This window comes from Nansenia antarctica, assembly GCF_963989245.1.
Source record: "Nansenia antarctica genome assembly, chromosome: 10".
In the NCBI taxonomy this organism is placed as follows: Eukaryota; Metazoa; Chordata; class Actinopteri; order Argentiniformes; family Microstomatidae; genus Nansenia; species Nansenia antarctica.
Window position 1 is genome coordinate 11,221,790 of NC_137680.1, and position 26,821 is coordinate 11,248,610.

Below are 26,821 nucleotides of genomic sequence, written 5' to 3' on the forward strand. Positions count from 1 at the left end.
CGCAGGTTCGAATCCTGCCGACAACGTGATGTTTTCATGTCTCTTGGCTGGGTACCGTATTCATTGTCTGCGATTGAAACAGTGAGTAGAAAGACAATCCTGACATATGATTTAATTGCAAAGACACCCTTTATAACAAGCTTATCTAACTTAGAAAGTTTGGTTGCCCTAAAATTAAGAATTTCATGGAGTAAGACATGTATGATATATATATATGATGCACATTGATGTTTTATCGTTCTATCATGTCGCACTAGATAGAAGTACTGTCAGCCGTAATTAGAGAGCCCTGAACATTGTGTTCATACGGATGCATACCAAAGAACAACTATTTAAAGCGTACAAGTACCCGAAATCCATTTCTGATACGAGTATCGGTTAGCAGGAATTAAAACAGCACGTTGTCGGCAGGATTCAAACGTGCGTGGGAAGATCCCAGTGTTTTTTTCCAGTCCAAATTAAGTGTATTCTCAACAACATGAAGTGTTGTTCTGGCAAGGATTATCACAGTAGGGCCCTCTTACAAATCCTTCTGGCACTCAAAACCAGGCATACATAATCTCACATACTGAACAAATGCTTACAAGAGCCTTTACGATGCATTGTTATCAGGGTGGAACTTTAATATTGAGTGTTTAAAATAACACAAGAGTCTATAACCTAGAAAAGTGTTATCTTACCCTAACCCAAAAATTAAACTAACTCTTCAGTGGCAATAGTGACAGAACTACTGGTATGTTTCATTTTAGGGCTCGATTTTGGGAAACCATTTGGAAGAAAACATAGAGGTTCTGGGAAACAATCATTTAAAAAAAGCAATACTTTTTCATGAATGACAATTATAGATGCAATTCTTTTGTTTTTCCAACCAAATGACTGGGTTACAGTATGAGTATACAGCTGTTTTGTTAACATATTTCAAAGCTATGGACTATGTTTACAAATGCATTATTTCTAAACAATTAAGTAAAACAACCATATATGTTGGGTTATGATAAGGTAAGACTGTTGTACTACGCTCATTAGGCAAACAAGTTATATATTCTTATAGATTCAAATTAGCATTGAACAACTGAACAAACCCCAGATTGTGCCTTTAAAATAATGAGATGAGGGCCATTCATTACCTTTAAATGTGAGAACCACTTTTAATGTCCAACAACAACAAATAGCAGTCCTATGTATTTACAAATACTGAGCACAATTGGAAAGGAAATCTGAGAAAAAAATCTCTCAGTTGTGTTTACATTTGTATTTAATATAACAGACATTTCTCAAACATTTCCAGTTTAGTTTTAGACCATTTTAAATCTGCACAGTTGCTTTAAACGCTCATGGTTACATTACATCAGAGAAACATGTCTTAGTTAGGACGCCTCTTGACATCTCTCCTGTCATCCAAATAACTGAGCTAGGGTAATCACTTCTCTTCCTTCCTTTTCTTCTTTTTCTTCTTCTTTCGATCGTGATGTTTCTCATCTGGGGAGTGGGAATCCCTGTGTAAAAAATAAAAACACTCATTAAATGTATTTATTTTATTGTATAAGAAACCCTGACTCGAAAATTCAGCACCCTCAGAATACCAGCCTTGATGGTGATTTCAGATACTTACAGTAAACAGGACACAGGCCAATAAAGCAGTATTACATTCTAAACTAAACTAAATCATGTCAACACATTAGAGACACTTTTGGTTCTACTACTCTGGGTGCAACCCAATAGTGTCTCTTTTCCTTGCATCATCTCCTCGCCTCCTTCTCAAAAACCCATTGGAGGAGAACATCCAAGGCCCCTCCCCTTACGCCAGGAACACACCACCAATGTCTACCTCAGCAGCGTGTGTGGGTGGTGGAACTGCTGCGGCTCTCACGCTTGCGGCTTCCATACTGACAGCGTTTCTGCTGCGGCTCTAACTGCGGCTAACAACTGTGAGCTGCTCTAACCTGTTAACATGAGCACCGAAATGAAACGCACACATGCTACTGAGGTTGACATCCGCGGTGTGGTCCCGGCATTAGACATTCTCCTCCAATGCAGTTTGGAGAAGGAAGCGACGAGAGAGGATGCGAGCAATGGAGCAAATCGAAAAGACTATTGGGACGCAACCTCTGAGTTTAACCTATCCCACTCAATGTCACACCTCTTCCTCTTCTTCTTGCGCTCCTTCTCTCTGCTGCGTTCCTGACTCTGCTCAAGGTTCTGCTCATGGCCTCCGTCTTTACTCCGTTCTCGGCTGCGGCGGTGTTTGCTAGGGGGGGCACATCCGTCCCTGGAGCTGAGGTGAGAGTGGCGGGATTCTGTGGATGCAGACCTCCTCCTGAGGGACACACTGTTAGAAACCCCTCTCTGCATGCTCCTCAGAGGATCCTTTTAACACTACTGAGCCCAACCCAGCTGCGCTGGCCTGGTTACGCTTCCACCATAGTTATTGGAACTATGAGTGAAAAGATAATGTGACAGTGTCCGAGCCAGCACAGGTTCAGGTTGGGCCTGTAGTGTGTAAAGCCCTTTAACTCGGTGTAGAGAGGGACAGCCATGTTGGCTTGGTGGTGTTAGTTATGTCATTGTGTCATGGTGTGTCATTTACCTGTGAGGGGTGTTTTTAGACTCCCTAAGCTCCTCCTCTTCCTGTCTCCCATCCTCTTTCCACTGTCTGGACAGCTCATCAGAATGGACGTCAATCACCTCTCGTATCACCTAGAACATTAAATAGTCGTACACACACAATGCGGTTTCTACGTGGAATCTCAGCGTGCACTCTTTTTATATACACACACACACACACACAGACACACACAGACAGACACACACAGACACACACAGACACACACACCTCGGTATAGGACTTCTTGGTGATGTGAACGTTCTTTGCTCTGTAGGACTGCCGCCGTCTCTTGTAGTCCCTCATCTCGGCCATCTTCTCTAGATGAGACTTGGGTCCATTCTGATCGGCACCTACACACCATCAAGATGGAGCAGATACAGTAGAGTAGACTTTCTACAGTAGATGATGGGGTGATGGAGTGGTGGGGTTTTCTCAACAGTACTGTTAGTGGACAAAAATCCCTACTGTTGGCCATTAGGACATATTGCAGGGAAGAACTGTATAGTATATACCATTACCTATTTGCTTACAGATGAGGCAGTGTGTATGTTCATAATTTAATAACGCTTTATTGACATTCAGATTTCAGAGATTCACTGTGATTTTGTAAATGTGTTATGGAAATTGGTTGTGTTGTTTAGTTGATCTTGTTTCATATCCAAAATCTTACTCTTTTTGAGCTTGGCCACCAAATCTACATAGAGGTCCTCGTTATTGGCTGACTCCGCTTGCTCCCTCTGTTGTTTCGCCTCCCTTGTCACATGATTGTAAAGAGCCAATCGGTCAGCCACGCTGAGGTCACATGTCACACGCTTGTGGTTCAGAGGAACTTCAGGAGGGTCTGTGGAGTATTCACCTGCAGCACAATCAAAATGAGCTTTACATACAGTACACACAGACACGCACAGACACACACACGCACACACAGACACGCGCGCGCGCACACAGACACACACACACACACACACACACACACACACGTGCAAGCACGCGCGCGCACACACACACACGCACACACAGACACACACAGACACACACACACACACGCACACACAGACACACGCGCGCACACAGACACACGCGCACACACACACACGCACGCACACACACACAGTCTCATACTAGAACAACAGTCCACAGAGCTGTTTTTTTTGTTGTTGTTGCATTTATTCAGAGTAAACATGCTTCTCTCATCCCTTTTCAGTATGATATTATGGTCAGAAAAGGATGGAAGGTCTTCCCCTAACACATAAAGGGAAAGATGTGAGTGTGTGTTCAATCCAAAACCACTACTTCATCCTTGAGGGGGTCATATGTTCATATGTTTGAGTAGTTTGTCCTTTCCTAGTGTGTATTAGTGTATATGATTATGTGTGTGTGTGTGTGTGTGTGTGTGTCCACATGATTGAAAGGATATGACATTAAAGGATACTGCACGTAGTCAGGTAAGCCTGAACGAGAGCAGAACTGCCTAAGGCACACCTCCTCTAATACTCACCCGTGTCACTGGAGACAAAAACAGAACACGCACACAAAGATATGACAAAATCAAAGATACTAGCATTCATACAATGTAGCCTACACAGTGTGGCATATTTGTAAGCTTTACAAAGTAGAGATCTAGTGAGCCATCACAGAAATACTTCAAACTGATCTGCCTCACCAAAATAAAAAGCAGTCTATTCTAAGGTATCTTCTTGTATTATTTATAGTGTATCTGTGTGGTCGTCTGCTTATAAATACAATGCATTATTACTATTAAAATCACAGTAATGCTAGGGGTCATTGACACAAACATTGGCAATAGGAATCACTGTTTCCTAAGACCAATGAAAAGGTGTATTGTGTATCTTACTTTGGCTGTACAGTCCCTCTGTCCTAATGGGTGGTGCACTCGCTCTTGCTTGAAGAATCACCTGCTTTTGCGTGCGTTTGTCTACAACAGATGCGGGGAGGGGCACAGGGATAATGTCAAGCAGTGAGATCGGTCACCTCAGCCTCATGGTAAATGTCTTTATGCATAATTCTTCTGAGAATGAAATTCAATCCGTGATATTACAATTTCCATATGTGTTAAAAATGTACATCACCAAGCCTGTGCTGAAAATGATCGACAACAGTGAGAAGAGCAGTGTCGCATGACTCACCCATTGAAAAGCTGGTTATGTTGGCTTTCTCATAACACACAGACGTGTCATACATCTCGGCCTAAAGAGAGAAAATATCCCTTTAATATGTCATAATCTAAACCTAATGCTTGTATTGTGTTAGTGAGTGGGGAATTCATTGTCACAGTCGTTCTGTGTGTGTGTGTGTGTGTGTGTGTGTGTGTGTCCTTGCCCATTTACCTGCTCCTCGTGGCAGTAGCCCATTTGGCTGAGTAGGCAGGTGGCTTTGTGTCTCTCCATGCTCCTGCTGGGGACTCTGTGGTCGGGGTCATAGGGACACACCTCCATCAGCTCCTGTGGATGGAGAACACTGATCATGACCTGTAAGGTGACAGACCCATCTCTCTTTGCATGTCTGTTGCCTTTAACACATTGACAACTGAACTGTGTATGGTTCACACTTGAGCACAAGTATGTGGGCTGTGTGAACGATACGACAGGGACACATGCGGGTGGACAAAGTACAGACATAATAGAATTGGGTTGGGTCTACAGGATTGTCCTCCTCTAACATCCAAACCCATCCAAACCCTCGTGTACAGAAGGTTCAGAGATAGGAAATGTTAGGATATTTATAGCATAGCATAGAGTACAGCACAGTGTTTTATTTGTATAGTATAGTAGATAGTGTACATAGCCTTTATTTATGTAAACCAGCTCTTTTCCCTTCTTGTTTTTAGTCTTTTTCCTAGCACCAGGGGAGCCCCCCCCCTCCTAAATTTCGTTGTATGGTACCTGTACTATATATCAATGACAATAAAGACCATTCATTCATTCATTCATTCATTCAGGATTGTCCTCCTCTAACATTGATTAGGCTTTCATTTATGAAATTGTATGGATAAGTCAAGTGCCACACATTCCGTTTGCTAGCTGGTTCTTTTATCAACATCGTGACAATTGACTTCATGTGACTTCTGAGGGTGTGTAGAGAGTTTGTTGTTGTGATATTTTGAGAAATGCATATCTAAGACACTTCATTTAGCGGGATACATACCTGAGCCGAGGCCGCTTGGGTCCATCCCAGCGTCTGGAAGAGTTCATCCAGCTGCTTCTGGCAGTTCTCGGTGAACTCGGTTAACTCTTGTAAACTGCGCAGCCGATCCTGGAGCGTTTGCGTTTGTGGTAATCGACCATCGATTAGAGAGTCACACATTCTGTCGTTTAATCCAAATCAAAGGTGAATTTGGGAATGAGGATGTTATCATTTCGGCCACAAACGCGCTCTGTTTGCATTACAAGCTGACTTGATTACTCTGGCGCGTGTGAATGACGCATGGTCTGTGCGACGAAAGGGGTGTATGCTGGTAGTTGAAGTATTTACGCAGAGGTTATTATTAACCTCATAGGAGCCAACGGACCCACAGGTGGATCCGAAGTGATATAAAGAGCTTACCTCGATCAATTCTCTTCATCGATATCACATTTTCTTCACAACTTTGCATGCTATACGATGCCACCATTTCTTTTCCGAGACGGTAAACACGGCCTAAGTCACATCCAGTTTTCTCCAACTGGAGAATGTGTCATGTCCGTTTTCAACGCAGAATTTCCATACCATTGGTCGGCCAACCCCAAAAAATCCCCCAAAAAGAAAGAAATCTGATACATGAGAAAGGTCAAAGGTCAAAGATGGTGCCAAAATATCTCCAAATGGCCTAAACATATAGGTGTCCGCCTAAACATACCTGTACTAAAACAGGTACAAAGTTGCATTTGCTCACATTACTAGCATCGACTTTGGCACAAGTACTAATAAGACCCTGGAGTACTGTTTCCTAGATGATTTGGGCTTATTCATCAGGTTTCCAAGGTGATATTCACTGTAAAAGCTGTTGTTTTTTTAGGCGGAGACTGAATTTGAGATGTTTTATAATGTTCTATTCATAATAATTCATTATAATGCTCTATTCAGTGGCGGCTGGTGCTAAACATTTTGGGTGGGGCACAGCAGTGTTTCCTCCAGGATTTTTCACATTAGTGGCGGGGGGGGGGTCCTCTTTCGCGCGTAGCGCGTGCACGATTCCCCCCCCGCGTGCACGCGCATAAAACGCACACTGGAGCTCAAAACAAAGACGTAATTTCACTTTACCCACGCAATACCCACTTAAACATGTGTGAGGATACATAACTGCGTTTTGTGACAGAACTTTCACTTTCATTCATGAAATTCACCCCGTCTGTGTTACGAAGCACTTGAATTTTGGACCATTGCGACTATAGCTCATATATTATTACTAACACCAGAAGACAAGACATATAAACTGTGGTGAGCTACATTGCTTGTGTAACATTAGCTAGTAGCTATCCATTTTTCACTCATATACGGCCGGAAAAGTGAACAGAAATACAACGCTGACTTACGGTGGTATCTTGCGGCTGTCTTCACAAAGAGCTCCAGGATGCTTTCGCTTGAGGTGCTCGTTCATTGCAGATGTACTCCTGTGATAGGCCATTTCATTTCTGCACAGTTTACAGACAATCACATTGTTTTGTTTTTTTGTAAAAGCCGGAAATTGCAAAACGTCACGTTTGACGTCAGACTTAACAACCGGATATTCAGGACGCACATTTTTGCACCCCGGCCTAGAAATAGGAGACAGCCAATTGGAGCGCCGCTACAGCTCACGTGTAAGCGAAAAGTATTCGGCCTGCCATAGACTGGCATTGACCGGCGCCCCGACGCCTCCCCCTATGTATTTTAACAGTGAATTTTACACACACACAGATAAAATGTTTATTGTATTGGAGGATTTTTAATGAATGCTGATAGGCGCAGACAGAATATCAGCCGCATTTTGTGAATAAACAATGTTTATTTAAAAAAAAAACTTTTACAAATCGCAACTAGGAAGTGAAGGTGGGGAACTAGGAAGTGAAGGTGGGGGCGGCGCCCCAGCGCCCTCTATCGGCCAGCCCAGTGGCGTAGCGGACGGGCCCGCAAGCGACGCACCGCGGGGGGGCCCCAGCCACTAGGGGGCCCCCTAACATTGGATCCCAAATTTTTTTTTTTTTTTTTTTTTGTATAATTACAAAATATATAAAATAAAGAAAATAGGTGGCCCTTCATTGTGTCAACCTTAATTTTAATATATAGGCCTATATTTAAAAATATATACATAGTTAGCCGTATCCAATAGCAACATGACTTTGACGTCACACGTAGGCAGCGAGACACAAGGAAAATGAGCAAGCGAAAATACAATACAAAGTACAATAAGCATTCTTTAGGTGGTGGTAGATTCTCTATTCGGACATTATAGCCGCTATATGTGGGACTGTCGGTCCGATATTGTAAAAAAATCAAATAAAAAATGTATGTTTACGGAAGTACATGTCTCAAGTATTATCTCGGCGGTTAGTCGAGTGAAAGAAAAACAACATACAGATGATAATTCACACAATATAATACCACGAAAGCGTACAGCACTAAACAATAACATTTATTTGGGCAGCATCATACTCAAACTCAGGCAGAAGGGCAGGGTCCGGCCAGGTTCACAGTCACAGGCTGTCAGTGCATCATACAGGTACATACTGTAATTCAGCATGGTTAGGCTATATATAGCTGTTTCTTTTTTCTATTCTACTATTCTAATCTACTTCTGCGGTCTGCGTCTCCCTGGGTATTCCTAGACCAGATGGCAAACAGTAAAGAAATGCCACAATATACCAATATACGAGATGTCCAACGGACAAATCCAAATCCAAAAGGATTTGACTAACCCTGGCCAATTTTACGCAACAAGTACCGGTAGACTCTGATGCAGCGGAGACAGGGTTGCCAGATGGGCTGGTTTTTGGTGGATTTAGAAGTTTTTAGATTGGTTAGGTTGGAAATTCTCAATCCCATCTGGCAACCCTTAGCGGAGAGTCTACAGATATGTTTACAGATATCACACTGCTGTGCACACCACACTTTGTTTAAAGAAATAAAGCTTGTACTATTCTACTTATAATACATTCTACTGATGTGTAGTCTACCATTTGGTTTTAGTTAAAGGCTATTGCTCTCACTTGTTTGTACCTTTTGCTAAGTCAAGCATTTAGAATGTAGAGTGCATATTGCGAAATTTCGCAACGTCAATAACGCATCGGCCTCTAAAAAACGCACGTTTTTTTTTTTTTTTTTTTTTTTTTACTCCGTTGCGAAAGGGCCCCCGCCGCCACCTTGCGGGGGGGCCCCGGGATTTTGCGCTACGCCACTGGCTCTATTTACTCTGACACAGTAACATAGATTTTGATTCTGACACTTCTACAGCCACCCCACAGGTGTTAGCTTTCATTTGATAACAAGATCATTATGAAGGCCCTTGTGATTGTGGAGATATTCTATATTCACTGTGGGCATGTCATTTCGAGCAGAAAACCAGAAAAATGAGGTGGATAAGATCTTAAATGAAGACAATTGATAATAACAAGCACAGTCTATCTAATTTTATTCTCAATTTAAAAAGGTGATGAAATACATCTAACTTCACGGTTTATATAACAAGATAATACAGCTGCTATTGGAAATACATCAAGTTCATTCAAACATCACTCTTATCATACTGTACACTGATACACATCAAACAAACAAGCCTGTGATAAGATGCAGGTTATTATGTGGGAAACAATTGGCCATCATGTAGCAATATGGGTTCAACTAGATCATTTGGGACGATTGCCTCTGGTCTGAAAAATAAGAAGGCATAAAAAAGGCATGTTATTGTTGGCTGCTAGTATTTTCAACCACAGAATTATAATATGAGAAGTAGAAGTGTCTAGTTTAAACAATGTTGAAATACTCTTTCCTTTAATTATTTTTACTGCATTGGTCTCGCAGCACTTACATTACTTCAAGTGTCTCTGTGTCCTCATAAGCTATTTCCTCCACGATGTCTACCTTAACTCCAACCACCATGGTCTTCCTCACTGAGCAATTGAAACAATTGATTAGAAGAAAATACATGGCAGCCATATTGGTCTCTTAGCAAAAAATCTGTCTGACACACTGACACAGACTCATACCTCCATAGCAGAAGAGAGGGGAACCGTCCAAACTGCTACTGATGCTAAGTCCACATCTTCCTGGTATGCTCTGCCCACACACACACGCACATCCATGGCCCTCTGCCTCCTGGCCCCTCCAAGGACTGCCAAAGAAGTAATGGGATGAGTCTACAGCACTACTCAAGGATTGGTGTTGAGGGTCAACCATCCACATGTCAGGGGTGTCCTGTCCTGTCTCTATGTGGCTTTGAATGTTGACTAGCTCAGTGTGGATAGAGCCAAAAGGATTGTGGGCACCGGACCAGCTCCAGCCCGTATGGTTCTGAACACACTCTTGGGTGATGTCATAGCCTCCTGGACATAAAGCAGACATCAAAGGAGATGACATAAACATTTGGCAGTTAGTGGAAGTTCACTATTGACAAATATCAAAGTCTAATGTGATGTCAGGAGTGGAAAGCAGTATTAATAGGTCATTCAGTCAGTAGTGAATCTAGTACCTTGAATAGCCTAAACATTTACGAAAGCATAGCAGACATTAGGAGGATAGAAAATCTGAATGAGAAGAGGGATGAGATGAGGGAAGAGGACAGGCTGAGGTTGAGATAGTTAGGGGAGGAAGGGGGGGTGGGTAACTGTAGTGCAACTACACAGGGATCAAACACAGGTCAAACACCCTCAAGGCTTTAGCTCAGGATCTTAAATCTTAGGCCTTAGAACAGGCGTCTTATTATGGGAGAGTAGTTTCAAACCACCTCCGCTACAGTAGCACTTGCATATTATGGAGTGAAGAGACGAGGATAAGAGAGTAGGAGAGCTTGGTGGATGAGGTGGATGCTGTTCAGTTGCATTATGTCATCGTGTCACATGCTTCTTCCTGCAAGCACAGATAAGCCTGCCAATGGGGGCCTGCTGTGTTTGGGCAAGGCTCTTGGTCACACAAGTCATCTGCACATGTTGGCAAGCACAGAGAGCACGATACAATAGATAAGCAAAGCCAGGATATGAGCTTTGACAAAATTTCATTTTAACACTTGTATAAACCAGCTTAAACACTCACCTCACAAAATTCAGATAATAAGACATGCAAACTCAAAACAAACCTAATTATGGACAAACAGGGCTGAGACGGTCATGGGCTGAAAGAGTCTCAATCCGTACCGTTTCACTCAAGCTTCCATTTTGTCAGAAGTACAATCAAAACATGGCAAGTTTAAGAAACACATATTTTCTCGTATGTCACACCCCTCCTCCTTTCTTTACCTGCAGTGTAGCAACACACATTGGGATGCTCCGCAGCCCAAATAGCATACTCTTCCTCATTCTCATCCGCCCATTGCCTCGTGGAAGCTGAGCCAAGTCTGCCCAGTTGCCTGTGGTGGCAAAGAGGTGCCCTGCTCGACCACCAGTAAGGGTTCTGTCCATACATCCTTGGCGAACCTTTAACAAACCTTGCACCTTTGCTTTGCTAGTCAACAATGGCAGGCTATAGGCAAGAGGCGTGCCAGGATCTTCGAGAGATGGGAGGTGGGCACCGCAGTAGTACCCTCTGATGCTCTGAGACCCTGCAAAGATTTTCATGGGAGGCACGATTCAACGTTTCCTGTCCATACAGGAGGTGCTTCCCAGTGGTCCTTGTGTAATGGTCTCTGGGAGGTATTGTATTACAAAACAGTAAACACAATACAATTTACAACAATGAAATCAGTTAGTAGCAGGTGCAAACTCAAACATGTAGACCTACAGTACAGACCCACACATAAGCATCTAACACAATGCGATGTTCACTTCAGTGTGCAGTGCCTTAGTAAAATGTTGTTAGAACTCCAGTCACAAGTCCTGCGTTGGATTGTGGTCCTCTTTTAGAAATATGCATATTCGTAAGTGCACTGATGCCATTGTCACTGTTATTAACTGATAGTCTTAAGCAAATCAAAACATACAAAGAATTCAACTTCCCTCATTGGGATAACTTTTTGTTTGTTTTTTAGCTATGTCGTATATATATAATATAATTTGACACACATTGTACTCTCATGGTCGTTTTTTCCCCTCATTCTCATCCCTCTGCTTCTTTCAGCCTTTACCAGCTCTCTCTGTAAACATTATTTTCCTTATTACCTACTGCCATGCTAAGTTTCTATTTTGCTATGGCGTCGGTTAAAGATCCTAACTCTTCAGCCTTCACAGATTCTAAGATGAAAAGAATGCTGGACTTAAAGGATCATTTTATTTTGTTCTGATTGGCTGTGTTTTTTCAAGTCTTCAAGTGATTTGTTGATGACATTTTTGCATTTTAGCTAGTTTTAAGAGCGTCATTGCAAAGGTTCTGTATACTTATGTATATAAGGTATTTCTGTATTTACATTTGAATACATTTACAGACATTTCCCAAAAAAGTGGTTTTGCTTTGTCATTCTGGGGTATTGTGTGTGGATTGATGGTAGATTATTTTAATTTAATCCATTTTAAATTGAGGCTAAAACACAACAAAATGTGGAAAAGGTCAAGGCGTCTGAATACTTTCCAAATGCACTGTAAATGGGGTGTGCTAGGGGAAGATAGTCAATGGACTACAGTGGGCTTGTTCATGAGCCTGATCGCCTAGGGAAAGTAGCTGTTGGTTAGCCTCTGAGTATTGGCCCTGAGGCTCCAGAAGAGGCCTTGCCTCTTGGACGGCAATGGTTCGAACAGGATGTGGTTGGGGTGGCTGGGATCTTTGATGATCCTCCAGGCTTTCCTGACACACCGTTTGTCGTATATATATCTATCCTGGATGGAGGGGAGCTTACATACAGTGATGCGCTCGGCTGTCCGCACCACTCTGTATCGCTTTGCGGTTGAGGGCAGTGCAGTTGCCATGCCAGGCAGTGATGCACCCTGTCAGGGTAAGAGTTAGAGACTACAGAGCAGGAACAAACATGGATATCCTGGATAGTGGGTGCCTTGGGCAAAATTAGATTAAACAGAATAGCTTTATGGTCAGACACATTAATTTTGTCTCTACATCAGTAAGTAAAGTTGCAAGGTGGAATATAGAGTGATAATAAAAATCATTTTTAGCTTTGGAAAAGTATTAGGGTACAGTCCTTTATGTGTCCCCTGTGCAATGATGAAGCAGTCTTTCACCAAGATAATTAGGATAATACAATCATTTGAAAGCCTTACACAAATAATACATTGAGAGGATTACATTATTTCCAGATGTAGTTGCATATGTGGTTCCTTTATCCATATTTAGTATTTTCTAAATGCTTAAACAAGTTTAACGTGGGCGCTTTTATTTTGAAGAAATTCTCATTTAAAAAAACACCCGAGCGAAGTGGGCGGAGTTCCACTATTATCATTAACTGATCACAGAGCCATTGTCTCGCGGGATGTCCAACATTCCTTCCTTTGAATTTGGGGCAGGGCAAGTGGATTAACTCGGAGAGCCTTATTAAACATTTTGGAGCAGACAGTATTATTCTCTCTTTCGAAGATATGGCTTATCCAGGATATGGCGCTCCCCAAGGCGGATACCCAGGAGGGGTAAGATCTTCTTTATGAACCATCCGATAAGGACAAGTTAAACATAAATAAATGTATATATCGCTTTTCACTAATGGAAAACGACGATTTAGAAGTCGGAAATCACTTACATCTCACTAACTATACAAGACGCGAGTGCAATTCTTTGGCTTTGGTTCCTCAACATTGGCATTGCAGCATTCAGATACAAAATCACAATAATAATAATAATCGCTGCATACAGTCGCTGCATTGCCTAGGTGTCCGGAAGTTCACTTTTGTCTTTTGTTGTGACATTTTGCCAAGCCTATTGACATGTACTGTGTAAATACACCGCGTTATTTTACCATACGAAATACAATTTGTTGACTATTATGCCTGCCATGAACCGCGAGCCCTTACTTTGTGAATGTCACAATGTGTGGTCATTTATTAATGTTGCATCATATGTTAAACTTGCAGTCTTGCGAGATTTGAAAGTAACTGAATCATTGCCCTGCCTACACCCCAGAACACACAATGTTACAATGAAACAAGCGCGTTTGGATTAGATTGGACTTTATAAACATGTTGCGTAAACATTCCAGACGCGCAGGGGACAGAGGCGAAGGGCTTCCGCTTCGATTTGTGGCAAAGTCAACTAGACATACAAGTGAGCTTTTTTTTCCATGACGCAATCTTTTATACCGGACATGAAGGCATTTCACGAGAGCTGCCCTGGCCCAGGACAGGACACCTACGCCTATTGCAATAAGTAGCTTATCATGCGATCCCTTTTAGACGTTTGATCTCCTGGGCCTCATGTGTCAGGGTGAAACATGGTAACCTAGTCTTGTGTTCGTGTAAGTGTTGAATCCCAAATCCTCAATCTCTCAATCTCTTATGCACAAGTCCCACCCAGTCGATATTAGGGACTGCTGAGCCCCCATCAGTCAAATGTAAATATTGGTTGTTAGACTGGCTTTTAATTTGGCTTATCTCTGAGAGTGGGCCCTACACATGGTGCTTATCTTTCAACCACTTCTGGGTTAGGGTTAACCCTAATATAACTAGAGATGCTCCGATCAGGGTTTTTGGTGCCGATCACCGATCACTGGAATCAGTGATCTGCCGATCCGCTAGGGTGACCAGATGTCCCACTTTGTGCGGGACTGCACAGCATTTTCACGACTTTTAGTGCGTCCCGCAAATTGGGACGATGTCCCGCATATTTAATTATTATTGGCAAAACAATAAAAATAAAAAAATCGGATTTATCCGATGGCTGTGGAGAAAGCAGGGAAGGCTATCATCACGGGGCTGTGTTTGCTGTCAATCAAACTGTAGCACCCGTCAGGTGCTGGGGTCAAGTGCAGCCAGGTTAACCAATGAAAGCAAGTCCCCCCCAAACAACAACGACGAACGCGAGTCAGATGCAGCAGGTTATAGAAAATGGAGGAAACTCAAACCACAGTCAGCAAGAAAATAAGATGCATGCACCTACAACAAAAACTGGGAAAACACTTATACGTGGGTGAAGCCAGTGCAGGGCGACTCTCAGAGAGTTTTTTTGCAATCTTTGCAAGAGTTCTTTTTCAATTTCACATGGCGGTGAATACGACATCAAAAGACACCGAGAATGCGATTCTCACAAGAAACGTGTCGCTCAAAAAGAGACATCCAACTCTATGGAGACATTCCTACTCAAACCGAAAAATGATGGCCACTCTGATAAGGTAACAGCAGCAGAAATAACACATGTTTACCATACAGTGCAACACTCCCAATCATACCTTTCAATTGACTGTGTTAACAAGCTAGCTCCGACCATTTTTCCAGACTCTGAGATAGCAAAGAAAATGTCATGTGGTCGTACTAAAGCAGCGTCCATAGTAACAGATGTGCTTGCCCCTGCCTCTGCGGAGAGTTGTTTGACAGAATTAAAGATAACACCATTTTTTTCGGTGGCTTCAGATGCTTCAAATCATGGCACGACAAAACTCTTCCCACTGTCTCTGAGATATTGGACCCCAGAGTTGGGTTTGAAAAGTAAGATCATTGACTTCTATGAGGATAGTGATGAGTCAGCTGCTGCCATACACCGCCAGATTACAAGCAAGCTACAAGAAAAGGGCCTGCAATCTGACATGATTTGAGCATACACTGCTGACAATGCAAGTGTAAATTATGGGAAAAACAATTCTGTTTTCCAGAAGCTAAAAGCAGACAACAGTTGCATCATAAAGGCTAACTGTATGGCCCACATAGTGCACAACAGTGCAAAGCATGCTGGAGACAGGTTGAACATTGACATTGAGTCTGTAGTGAACAAAACATTCAGTCACTTTTCATCATCTGCAAAACGTACAGCAGAATTGAAAGCATTGGGTGTACCAGGGGCACCTAAAGTTCGGTCGGGGCCTGTTGAGAGGGTGTCCCACATTGTCCCACACAAACATACTCCTTGTCCCACATTTGGGTTGTTGGGACCTGGTCACCCTACCGATCACCGATCACAGCGTCGAAAATGGCAATTGAAGCATTCTATTTATTGTGTAGCATTATTTATGTTTTAAATTATTCTTAACACCATTGACATTGTATATTAAGTATTTAAATGAAATTAGGAGATGAGAAAGTATCATGAATTGACGACCATCTGTTTTATTGAATTCACAACCACCTGTAGCTTACTTCAGGAAAAACAAATAAAATGTGAAAATAAAAATCATAATAAATAAAATGTACACTGTCACATCAAATGTGCAACATTCCACTCGAATGAGAGGAACTAGGGGCTCTTAGAGAACTTGGAGCTTATACTGTAACTGTAGCTTTCCTGAGGAACAATAAACATACCCAAACTAAACTGCAACATAAACAGGCTATAGCCAAATATAAAAGACTGTTTCAAGTCAGTCAGTTTCAAGTCATATTTAGGAGGAGATAAGACAGCAAGTCAGCAATAATCAATAAAACAAAAAAACAAAACATTGCACCTAAGGAGATTTCAGACTCAAACCTTACTTCTGATTAAGCAGCATCACTGGCAGATTAGCCTTGAGAAATACAAGCATCTCAGCGTTTTTGGCACTCAGCCTGTTCCTCTTATCATCTAAAATATGTCCTGCTGCTGAAAAGTCGCTCGCTATCTACACTTGTGCAAGGTGCACAGAGGAAGACCTAAAACTCACGCGCTAATAGTTGTTGTTGCTATGGGCCAAGTGACTTCCTGCTCGCGGGGTCACATGACGTCGGTGAACACTACCTACACTACGCTCGTGAAGTCGCGCTGGAACTCTGACCAGCACTCGTGGAACGCCTCTCGTCCAATCAAAGCACTCGGTCCCTTTATGACGTCGAGCCCAGTGTGCGCTTCGGCGCTCTCTGAGCGAATCGACGAACGCAGCAAATGCCGTATGATATTCGTGGTATTGAAAGACCTTGCGTGCGTTCCTCCGCAAGGTATTTCTTTTGAGCAGACATTACAAACGGCATATTTGTTGTCTCTTTCCGACACTGTGTAATATTTCCAGACTGGCGACGCCATTTTGTAAACTGATCGGTCATGTTTGATCGGCCGTTTTGAGAACTCCGATCAAAACCGATCAAGGCCATATCGGCCGATACCGATCGGCGCCGATCAGATCGGAGCATCACTAAATATAACCCTTGACTGTCAAGTCAAAGGCCGCATTTACACTGCCAGGGTAGAAGTGACACAATTCAGATGTTTTGCTCACATGTGGCACAGATCGGATATGTAACATGAACGTGTAGCCTAAGCAATAAAAAAAACACATTGAATCTGATATTCTCAGATCCGATTCAGGCCTCAATCATATGTGGAACTGGAAATAAATCTGATACGAATTGGATATCTGTCATTTTGACTGTGATCTAAGCGGACAGGTTGGATATTGATTGTTATTGCGATTCGCACGTCATTGAAAATGCACAGTCTTTGCATTTTGATGACGTGTGACGTTAGTTTCTCTCACAACAGCTGTTCCAAAGAGAAGCGCGACAGTGAAGCTGATTAAGCAAAGCAGTGTTAAGCAAGTGTAAGCAAATGTAAGCGGGTCATTTCTATGTAAGCAGGCGTTCCCAAAAATATAGACAAAAGATCGGAACTAGTGTGATGGAAATTAATATATTCCTTATTGGTGAGCCGATGGAATAAAGAGATCTAGATTTGAATCAAACAGGTTTTGTGTTTATTCTGTGTGCACAGAAGTCTCATGAAGTGAGTGAGCCCCAAACAGCAGGCGAGATGAACATTTGTACTCAGGCGAACACACACACGTGCCACAGAAAACCAGCCACCTTTCTCAGAGAAGCCACAGAGATGGATGCTTACAGACAAGATTGTGGTTAAGCTACAGGATGTTCTTTGCAAACTAGCAGAAGCGGAAAGTACTCAAAACTTCGATTTGTTCAAATAAAACATTTATAAACCCTTCAATGAAACCTAACAATTCTGCCATCACACTAGGCATTACGACCTGCAGTGGATAGCCTAGGCTGTAAAGTTGCAATTTGAATTGAGTCCTACTGTCAGACAACCACACTGTCAGACAACAACAGTTAGTTGTTGTCACAATAGTGCCTGGGTTGGCGTCCAATATGATCTGGTTGGCTTTGAAAAATGTATTGAGAAAAGTACTCAACGTGTAGTTTATGATCTAGATAAGGCAACAGATGCAAACTACACCTTGTTCTGTGTCGTCTTGGTGATTAGAATCACCATGAAGTAATATCCAGATCATTGACCTTCTCATGTGATCCTCACCAGGTCATAACCACTCACAGGCCTAATCCCATTTCTAATTTTTACTCCTATCCCTCGTTTTCGAGTGCCGCTCGCATTTCCCCTGTGAAATGGGATAACCTTACAAGACCCTGATACGTCATCAGAAGTATCATAGAAAAGCATGGACGCACCCAATTCGCTCACAACTTAAGTTTCACTATCAATCGATCAAAGAAAAAAGAACAATGCTTCATTACCAGGCCAGTTCACGACAGAATAGCGGTGCTCTAGCCTCGCGGTGGCGTAGCGGTCTAAGCACTAGCCACTAGTGCAAGCTGCCCACCGGGGACTGCGATCGAATCCCGGTCTCGCCAGACCCGGATATGGCCGAGGCACACAGGGAGCGGCATATTGAGCGGCCGCTCCAGAGGGCGGTATAGGACTATTTCCGGACAAGGATCCGTCGCGCAACAGCGCCCCCGGGGTGCCGGAATAACGGTGCTGGGCTCGAGGAGCCAGTCAGCTAGTCTGCCTGGCAGTCTCCTCTGGGGCTGCCGGCCACGGGGTTGTGCGGCGGATCCTACGCAATAGGCAGGGGATAATTGGATGCTAGGTTGGGTTCAATTGGATACCAAATTGGGTGAAAAAGGGATAAAATCAGAAGAAAAAAAAAAGAATAGCGGATAGCGGTGCTCTGTAGGCTAGCAACCCGTGCTCCTACCTTGCCAGTCTGCACATTAGAAGAGCGCTAACAAGTGCAACAACTTCGCTTTAAATCTTTATGAATGAAGAAATATTAACATTTGTGGTTTTCTTTTGTGCTTGTGCGTTCGCCAGTATCGTGCCGATGATTCGCAAGGCATTCTGGGATTTTGCATAACACTCCGTTTGGTAGTCTGTTTGGAGTGTGCCTCTGATATTATCGTAGTGTGACAGTTCTGGAAGGTTCTGAATAGGCCATTGAAAGTGAATGAGAAAGGCAGAGGAAATGGTCCTCCAAGGCAGTGGTTCTCAAACCTCTCCTCGGGGACCTCCAGCCGCTCCTAATCTGACGTATATCAGGTTGTTTAAACTTTTAAAAAGTGAGTTTCAATGGAGCGCAAGTGCTCCGTAGTAGTCAGTGTAGCAACAATGTATGAGGCACTGTATGATACAATTCCTGCCACACCCTGCACACACAAAACTCAGTTTGAAGGGCCATCAATCAATCAAATGTATTTATATAGCACATTTAAACATGACACTTGTCAACCAAAGTGCTTTACAGTGAAAGTATTCCTAATGTGTAAATAAACAGAAAAAACAACCAACAGAATAACAGAACAACATGTCAAAACAAACAAGGCAGGAGTCAGAGTGAGTCAGGGACTGCTAAGGAATACGAGTTTTTAGCTTAGATTTAAAAGGACTCGATGGAGGGGGCAATGTTGATGGACCTGTTCCAGAGGTCAGGAATGCCATGTAGCTCTACCACTTCGTCCTACCCCTCCATGCAAACAAGAATTGGGACACCCTACCCCTACACGTGAATGTGCAAAATCTGAGGGGTAGGGCTAAGTGGTAGGGCCTAGGGGTGAATTTGGGATTGGTCCACAGTGTCCCTTTACCTATGGTCGTAACCAAACTCACACAGTCCTGCCTATTAACCACATGTTGGCCTAGTTTTTCTCATAGCCACAGTGTCTGTAGCACTGGAAAAGCAACGCATTTAGCTTCGGCAGTTCTGTGTAATATAACCCATGGACAACCTATGGAAAAGCATCATATGTGTAAAAAGTCTTTAACGGTGTTTTAGAAAAACATCAAACCTCCAAAGTATAGACCCCGGTCAACTTATATCAACACTTATATTTCTTTTTTAGGCAATGGTTTGGCTTCTGCAAGTAAGGAATCATTGCCCAGGTCATTCTCTAACCAAAAAGAAAGATATTTTCAAATTGCTCTGCCTCATGAAAAGAGATGCTAATGAAAGTTAACAAAAGTAAGAAGTATAGGTAGACATACCAACATACCACTGATATCAATTTCTGTTACCATGGAATTACCCTTCTCTTACACGTTCTCTCTCTCTCTCTCTCTCTCTCTCTCTCTCTCTCTCTCTCTCTCTCTCTCTCTCTCTCTCTCTCTCTCTCTAGTATGGAGGTGCTCCCCCTGGGGCTCCTGGCTATGGAGGATTCCCTGGTCAGCAACAGGATCCTCTCTATGGGTACTTTGCTAATGTTGCAGGCCAGGTAATATGATTTCTAAGTTGTATTGCTTCACTGTCGGCACTTCGCAACACATGAACTTAGAATTTACACAGGTACTTGCACTGTACTTGAGGAGTAAGTGGGTGTTTTTTTAGTCCCAACAGTAGCTGTTAATTTTTTGTCATATGTTTCGTATGCAACACCGTAAATGCATAGAATTGCATATGAATACACTTTAGCCTAAACATAGCCCACCCCACATTGGCTAATATAGATATTTATTGGTGGATTTGTCCTGAAACAACAACTCTTCTAGTTTTTCTTGTTCTTTGATAAGTTTGAATTCTTGTGTTTCCCTTTCTGTCTCTTAAAAATTGAAGGATCAGCAAATATCAGCTGAGGAGCTCCAGAACTGCCTCACACAGTCTGGAATCGCTGGTGGCTACAAACGTAAGAATATCTCCATAGATTCCATGACTGGCACAAATGATGATGAAGGGGTTCCATAGGTTTACCTGTGATGACCAAAGTACAACTGTCTCACCCCAAACAGAGTTGTCTTTTACATTTCTGTTTTTAATGACTTTATTATTAATTTGTGTTTTATTATTATTATCTCTGACAGCTTTCAACCTGGAAACCTGCAGAATGATGATCAACATGCTGGATGTATCTTTGGCTAACCAATCAGAGAGACTGTGACATCAGAGGGATGACCAGGTGGAGGGGCTGGGTAGTTTACTGTAGGGAGGTGACTGAGGTTGAACACACTAACCCTAGTTTTCCCACAAGTACCGTAACATATATATATATATACACACACACACACACACACACACACACACACACACACACACACACACACACACACACACACACACACAGGACTTGGAAACTCAATGTACAAAGGCGATACCTGAGTTTCCCACTCTGAGAGTAGAAGAATCAATCAATAGGAAGCTTTAGGAAATTAACGTAATCATTAATTTAAACTCAGAAGTTCTCATGATCTTGTTGTTCTCAATTGTTGTTCCTTGACTGAGGCGACCCCCTCAGAAAGACATGTCCTGCACTATGGGCTTCAGTGAGTTCAAGGAGCTGTGGGGTGTGGTCAACGGCTGGAAGCAGCACTTCATGTCCATTGACCGCGACCAGAGCGGGACCGTGGACCCCCAGGAGATGCACCAGGCGGTCACCTCTATGGGTACGTATGGGTAAAGAGAATACAGTACAGAGAAGAGAGAGAGCAGTGTTAGCACTTTCTATAGAACATCAAGTAACACCAACCACAGCAGAAGTTACTATTTGGCTGGCTTAGCAACTCTAAGCTAAACCAACAGCATTACTACTACTAATGCTAGTATTCACATACTGATTATTTACACAGTTGCACATGGTCTAAGTTAGCTAGTTAGCTTGCTATTTTTGAAAATCACTTTTTAAAAGTTTAAACAATCTGATATACGTCAGATTAGGAGCGGCTGGAGGTCCCCGAGGAGAGGTTTGAGAACCACTGCCTTGGAGGACCCTTTCCTCTGCCTTTCTCATTCACTTTCAATGGCCTATTCAGAACCTTCCAGAACTGTCACACTACGATAATATTTATATATATATATATATATATATATATATGTAATATATATATAACAGCATTGGCCAAACATTTTAGTTGTCCCACCTCTTGGTTGCACCCTCTTTTGTATGGGCTACAAGGGGTGCATATCAATATTTATGGGATGACGGGGAAAGTGAAATAATGAAGAATATTACATTTCATTATGCTGGGAGCAAATATTTAATAGCCAAATATAACCATTTCCATTTCTATGTTGCAACCCTGCATGCTTGTTTGTGTCCAAAAAGGCAAGTGAAGTTACAGTATTTTGTTCTTCGGAAATTGAAAACGGAGAATACATGAACACATTGTGATGGATGGATGCCTACCAGGCATCAGATATCACTTGTCGAGAAAAATTAGAAAAAATAGAGGCCACTTTCAACTATAGAGCAAAATCAACAATAGTGGGTACAGTACTATTGGGATCATACCAGTAGGCTACTGTACTATGGGGTTTAGAAATGATGGCATGTCAAAAATACCATCTTTAAATCCCCACTGCAAAATATGGTTGGCCATTTCTCTAGAAACCAATCGTTTGTGTGTAGTCCTCTACACTGCAATGCGCTTTAATAAAGCCAGATACTCACCACAGTTTTTTTTTCCTATATAGATTATGAAAATAAAACACGATAGAATAGATGACGGGTCAAACATAAGACATACATTTATTCCCTCTAATTATTTCTAACAGTCACGGACATGATCAAACGAACTCAACATAAGGGATCCACTTTGACTTTTGACTTTGACTTACACAACTTAACTTACTTTATGTCTGACTCCCAAAAACATTTCATAGTAAACTCTGTGATAACTTGGTCACGATTAAGTTGTGGTGTTTTAACAGAAAATGAGTATCAACAAAATAACCAATGGAACAGTTTCAAAGCAACATATGATAATAAGTTCTAACCATACCATACGTGCGCCTAGGACAACACGGGAGAATGGTGCCCGCAACGGGCCTAACCCAAAACTCCCAGAATAACACTGTCCATCTCCTTAAATTTAATTCCCGGGGCGCTTAGGTGGCGTAGCGGGTTAAGCGTCGACCATGTAACCGCAGGGTCCCCGGTTCGATTCCGGCCGGGGACATATCCTGCATGTCATCCCTCTTCTCTCTCTCACCCATCCTTCCTGTCATAATCTATACTGTACTGTCAATAAAAATTAAAAATATGAGTGGGACTGCCCCACTCAGAAGAAATAACTTTAAAAAATTAAATAAAATTCATTCCCAACAAAGGACATGGTGTGACATACATTACAATCGCAAAGGAATGGCCAGTGTGTGATTTCTTCTGCCACATTACAATCGCAAAGGAATTAACAAATAGTGAGGGTGTGACTTCTTCAGGCTGTCCGCCAGGCTCATTCAACTGCAAATACTTATACACATTGAAATCGACGCTGACGCCTAAAATCCCTCTACACTAACGTTTTGTTTTCCCTGAACTCAATAACAGTGAATGTTTGCCACACAAACGTTCTTGCTAACCACCACTCATAGTCTCACATATGTGGTAGATTCAGACATGTTACCTTAAATATGAATATGGTATCCAATAGTAGATATGTTAAAGGGGCAATCTGGGATTGGTAAAAACAACAACAACAAAAAACGTTTTAAATGTATGACAAATAATCATTGATTCTTGAAGAATATAACTTATTAATGTCTAATGAGCTTAGACAGTTTAACTTACCTCATCAGAACCCAAAATATAAACTTGTTTTACTCCATTGTATAGCTTCAAAACTTTTAAACTATAATTGGTATCTCTAAGAATATTAATTTGAATTTTAGAGTGGTTATGTTAGTAATAAAATATTCATTCCAAATGTACATAAACTTTTTGTTTATTTAAACTATTGTTCTTGCGTTAGGATGGACTCAATTAAACTTATTGAGTCATTTGTTGGTGACATTTTTGTATTTTAGCTCATTTTAAGCCCAATGCACACAGGTAAAGCCCAATGCACACAGCGTGCGATTTCTGTTGCACGACAACTTCCATTGTTGTCATGAATGGAATCGAATTTTCGACGTGCGATTAAAATCGGGGCCGTGTGCATTGGGATGCGATTTTCTCATAGACTTCCATTCAAACTTCAAAATGGAATGTTGACGTGCAACAGAAATCGCACGCTGTGTGCATTGGGCTTTACCTACATGGGGTATTTCTTGCATTTCAATTTTAATAAATTTACTGAAATTTCAAAAACTGTTTCACTTTGTCATTGGGTATTGTGTGTGGATTGATGGCAAATTCTTTGAATTGAATCGATTTTAAATGGATTCATTGGATGGATCCATTTTAAATGGATTCAAAATGTGGAAAAAGGGTCTGAATACTTTCTGAATTCACTGCAAATGAGACGTTTGTTTGTTTGTGTTTATGTATAGGTTATAGGCTGAGCCCTCAAGTGATGAACTGCATCATCAAGCGCTTCAGCAGCCATGGGAAGATCACCTTTGATGACTATGTGTGTTGTTGTGTGAAACTCAGGACCCTGACTGGTGAGTGAACTGGGGACTTCTTGGGTTAAAAAAAATATGAAACACAAAAGAGAACACCAAGAAGTAGGATCAGGTATGGTTAGCAATGCAAGCTATCTGTTGATGGATATGTCATGACTAGGGAGGACCCAGCTATAGTGATCTGGGTTTTTCTTGACCATGTGATCTCAAATTCATTATCTCTGTATTATCTTCATACTGTACCAGTGGACATAGAAGCCAAGCGATGAGAAACAAATGTTGCAGTAACCTTCTGTAAACAGTGACAAAAAGTGATTGTGTTTGCACTTGAGTATTAGTTTTTTAATGGAATTGTGTGTGACAGTTGGATCAACTTGTGGTGGTGCAGGTTATAGCTGTGTGTGTTTGTGTGTGTGTGTGTGTGTGTGTGCGTGTGTGCGTGTGTCATTGTTTGACCGTGATCTGTGTGTTTGGTACAGATTTGTTTAGAAAGAGGGACCAGGCTGGACAAGGAGCGGCCACATTTCAGTATGATGATGTAAGTCTCTCACATGGCTGTGGAAATGAATCAGTGACATTAATAATGGTACCTCAATGGTTAACATTAATACCTACAGTTGTTAGTTGCTGAGTATTACTTTTGGGGTGCTTTAGAACATGGTGCTTGTTATTTTTTAAATGTTGTCCAGTTGTATTTGCTTACTATAATTCACTCTGGATAAAAGCATCTGCTGCATGACTAGAATGTAAAGTATTGTAACACTATTCTCTCTCTTTTCTCTCAGTTCATCCTGTGCACAATGAGCACATAAGAGACAAGGCAGAAGGAACCAGAGGGACATCCTCTTTTAACTCCATAACACCAATAATTTAGCATGTTATTGTTTTTGCTAATTCATTTATTTTTATACTCACAAACAGCTTTTCTTTTTTTTTATTGAGTTTATACAAACATGACCAAAACCTCTATCACATTTCATCGACAGACCGAAATATGAAGTTATTACAAAACAAACGCATTGTAATAATGAATAGAGGAAACAATATATCATAAACATTAACCACTAGTGTGCCTATGAACAGATGTATAATCACTGTATGTTATATATGGTATGTTTGTCACTCATTCCAGTTAGTGAATGTTGTAAGTCTTCATCATGAATAACTATGAATAGATATAACCACTGTGATAGTATGTATGTCTCTCCATTTTGTAAGTTATCATCTCTGATCATGCAAATCAATTAACCCAAAACCTGATGCTGTGCTACATGAACTGAAGCTGAGGGCTAACTTCCCTGTACGTGAATGAAAGGAATAAAAACGCCCATACATGTGGAATACAGAATCTGGAGAACTGATCAGAAAGTTAACAATATTCCTCTCAACTGTTCATTGTCAGGTTGTCGATTCAGAATGTATTCAGTAATGGGGAAACCATCCTAGTAGAACATTGAGGGCCAGATTCACTAAGCGTTTGTACCACTTTTTTCCCCAAAGGCAGTAGAGCAAACGGGACACAATGAAATCAAACAAAAAATAAGACAATTTCATGTTTTTTTCATTTTTTTCTGTTTTATCCTGTATTGATAATACAGGTTAGTGAATAAGGCCCACAGTATGAACATCAAACTCTGACGAAGTCTGCACTTCTCATTCAGCGAGAGCCAAAACAAAGGCAATGTCACAATAGAATACAACAAATCAACGTAAACACATTCTGTTACAGTGAACTTCAATGATTGTTAGATACGGCATACACATTTTACTTGATAACATTTAACTTCTTCCTGAGCTCTCTAGCAAGCAAGGACGAAACAGCAGTCTGTAAGCTTAGGCTACTGGTGATAACGTGTACCGGTATTCCCTTTCTCACAATCGTTGGGCTTCCCAAAATATACTATGTTCGTTATGACAGAAGTTCACAGAACGTTTATTTTTCTGTAGATTTGCTTGTTTGTATTTTACGAAACTTGACTCTTTAGGTCTCAGACAGGGCTACCTCATCACAACAGCATGATTCCAAATCACCTCTGCTATGCTCATATTAAACACACATCCCTTGTAGCTATACCCACTCAGTGGTTGTAGTTTATTGTTACTTTGATAACTAAATGTGGGTAGAACAGTTTTAAGGAACACAACGGTTATTGTAACCTTTTTTTATGCAAGTGTGTATGAGTGTGTCAGTTAGTTACTTTATAAGCTTATTTGCACTGGTGCCCAAAAAAACATGGGCTTATCGTGTTGTGCCTCCTAGTAGTCATAGTATACTGTATATTACTATTCAGGACCAATTCAGGTCCAAGAAAACCAACATGGTGAAGGAAAAAAGATTAATCATTCAGTTCAATCAGGATAACACAGTCCAATGGAAAATACGAGCATCTTAACATATCTCTTTAACAAAAATGATGAGATGGACTACCAAAATCAATGGTAGAATATTCCATTAGAAAGTAAAGTAAACAGATTTGGGTTTATTTACTATATTTAATGCACATTTACAAGCACAATGT

General features: G+C 41.6%; 2 protein-coding genes across 3 annotated transcripts; one reads left to right on the plus strand and one right to left on the minus strand.

Annotated features, from left to right (window-relative positions):
* Positions 1–1,141: 1,141 nt before the first annotated feature.
* On the minus strand, positions 1,142–5,992 carry snrnp48 (small nuclear ribonucleoprotein 48 (U11/U12)). 2 transcript variants are annotated; one of them, XM_080540004.1, is made up of 9 exons: positions 5,771–5,992; positions 4,954–5,067; positions 4,753–4,813; positions 4,461–4,541; positions 3,276–3,461; positions 2,834–2,955; positions 2,588–2,697; positions 2,141–2,317; positions 1,142–1,496 (listed from the first exon to the last, which is right to left on the minus strand). In XM_080540004.1, exons 1-9 carry the CDS (start codon positions 5,927–5,929, stop codon positions 1,421–1,423), a joined length of 1,086 nt encoding a protein of 361 aa, XP_080396130.1. In that variant the 5' UTR covers positions 5,930–5,992; the 3' UTR covers positions 1,142–1,420. The 2 variants fall into 2 exon arrangements, with proteins under 2 accessions (XP_080396130.1, XP_080396131.1); XM_080540005.1 differs by having other exon boundaries at positions 4,954–5,029; positions 5,771–5,930.
* Positions 5,993–13,174: 7,182 nt separating this feature from the next.
* sri (sorcin) lies at positions 13,175–26,346 on the plus strand. The gene is made up of 8 exons (XM_080540923.1): positions 13,175–13,299; positions 20,146–20,241; positions 20,580–20,649; positions 20,825–20,868; positions 21,256–21,403; positions 24,228–24,341; positions 24,782–24,840; positions 25,088–26,346. The coding sequence occupies exons 1-8, from the start codon at positions 13,252–13,254 to the stop codon at positions 25,112–25,114; spliced, it is 606 nt and encodes a 201-aa protein (XP_080397049.1). The 5' UTR covers positions 13,175–13,251; the 3' UTR covers positions 25,115–26,346.
* Positions 26,347–26,821: the final 475 nt, after the last annotated feature.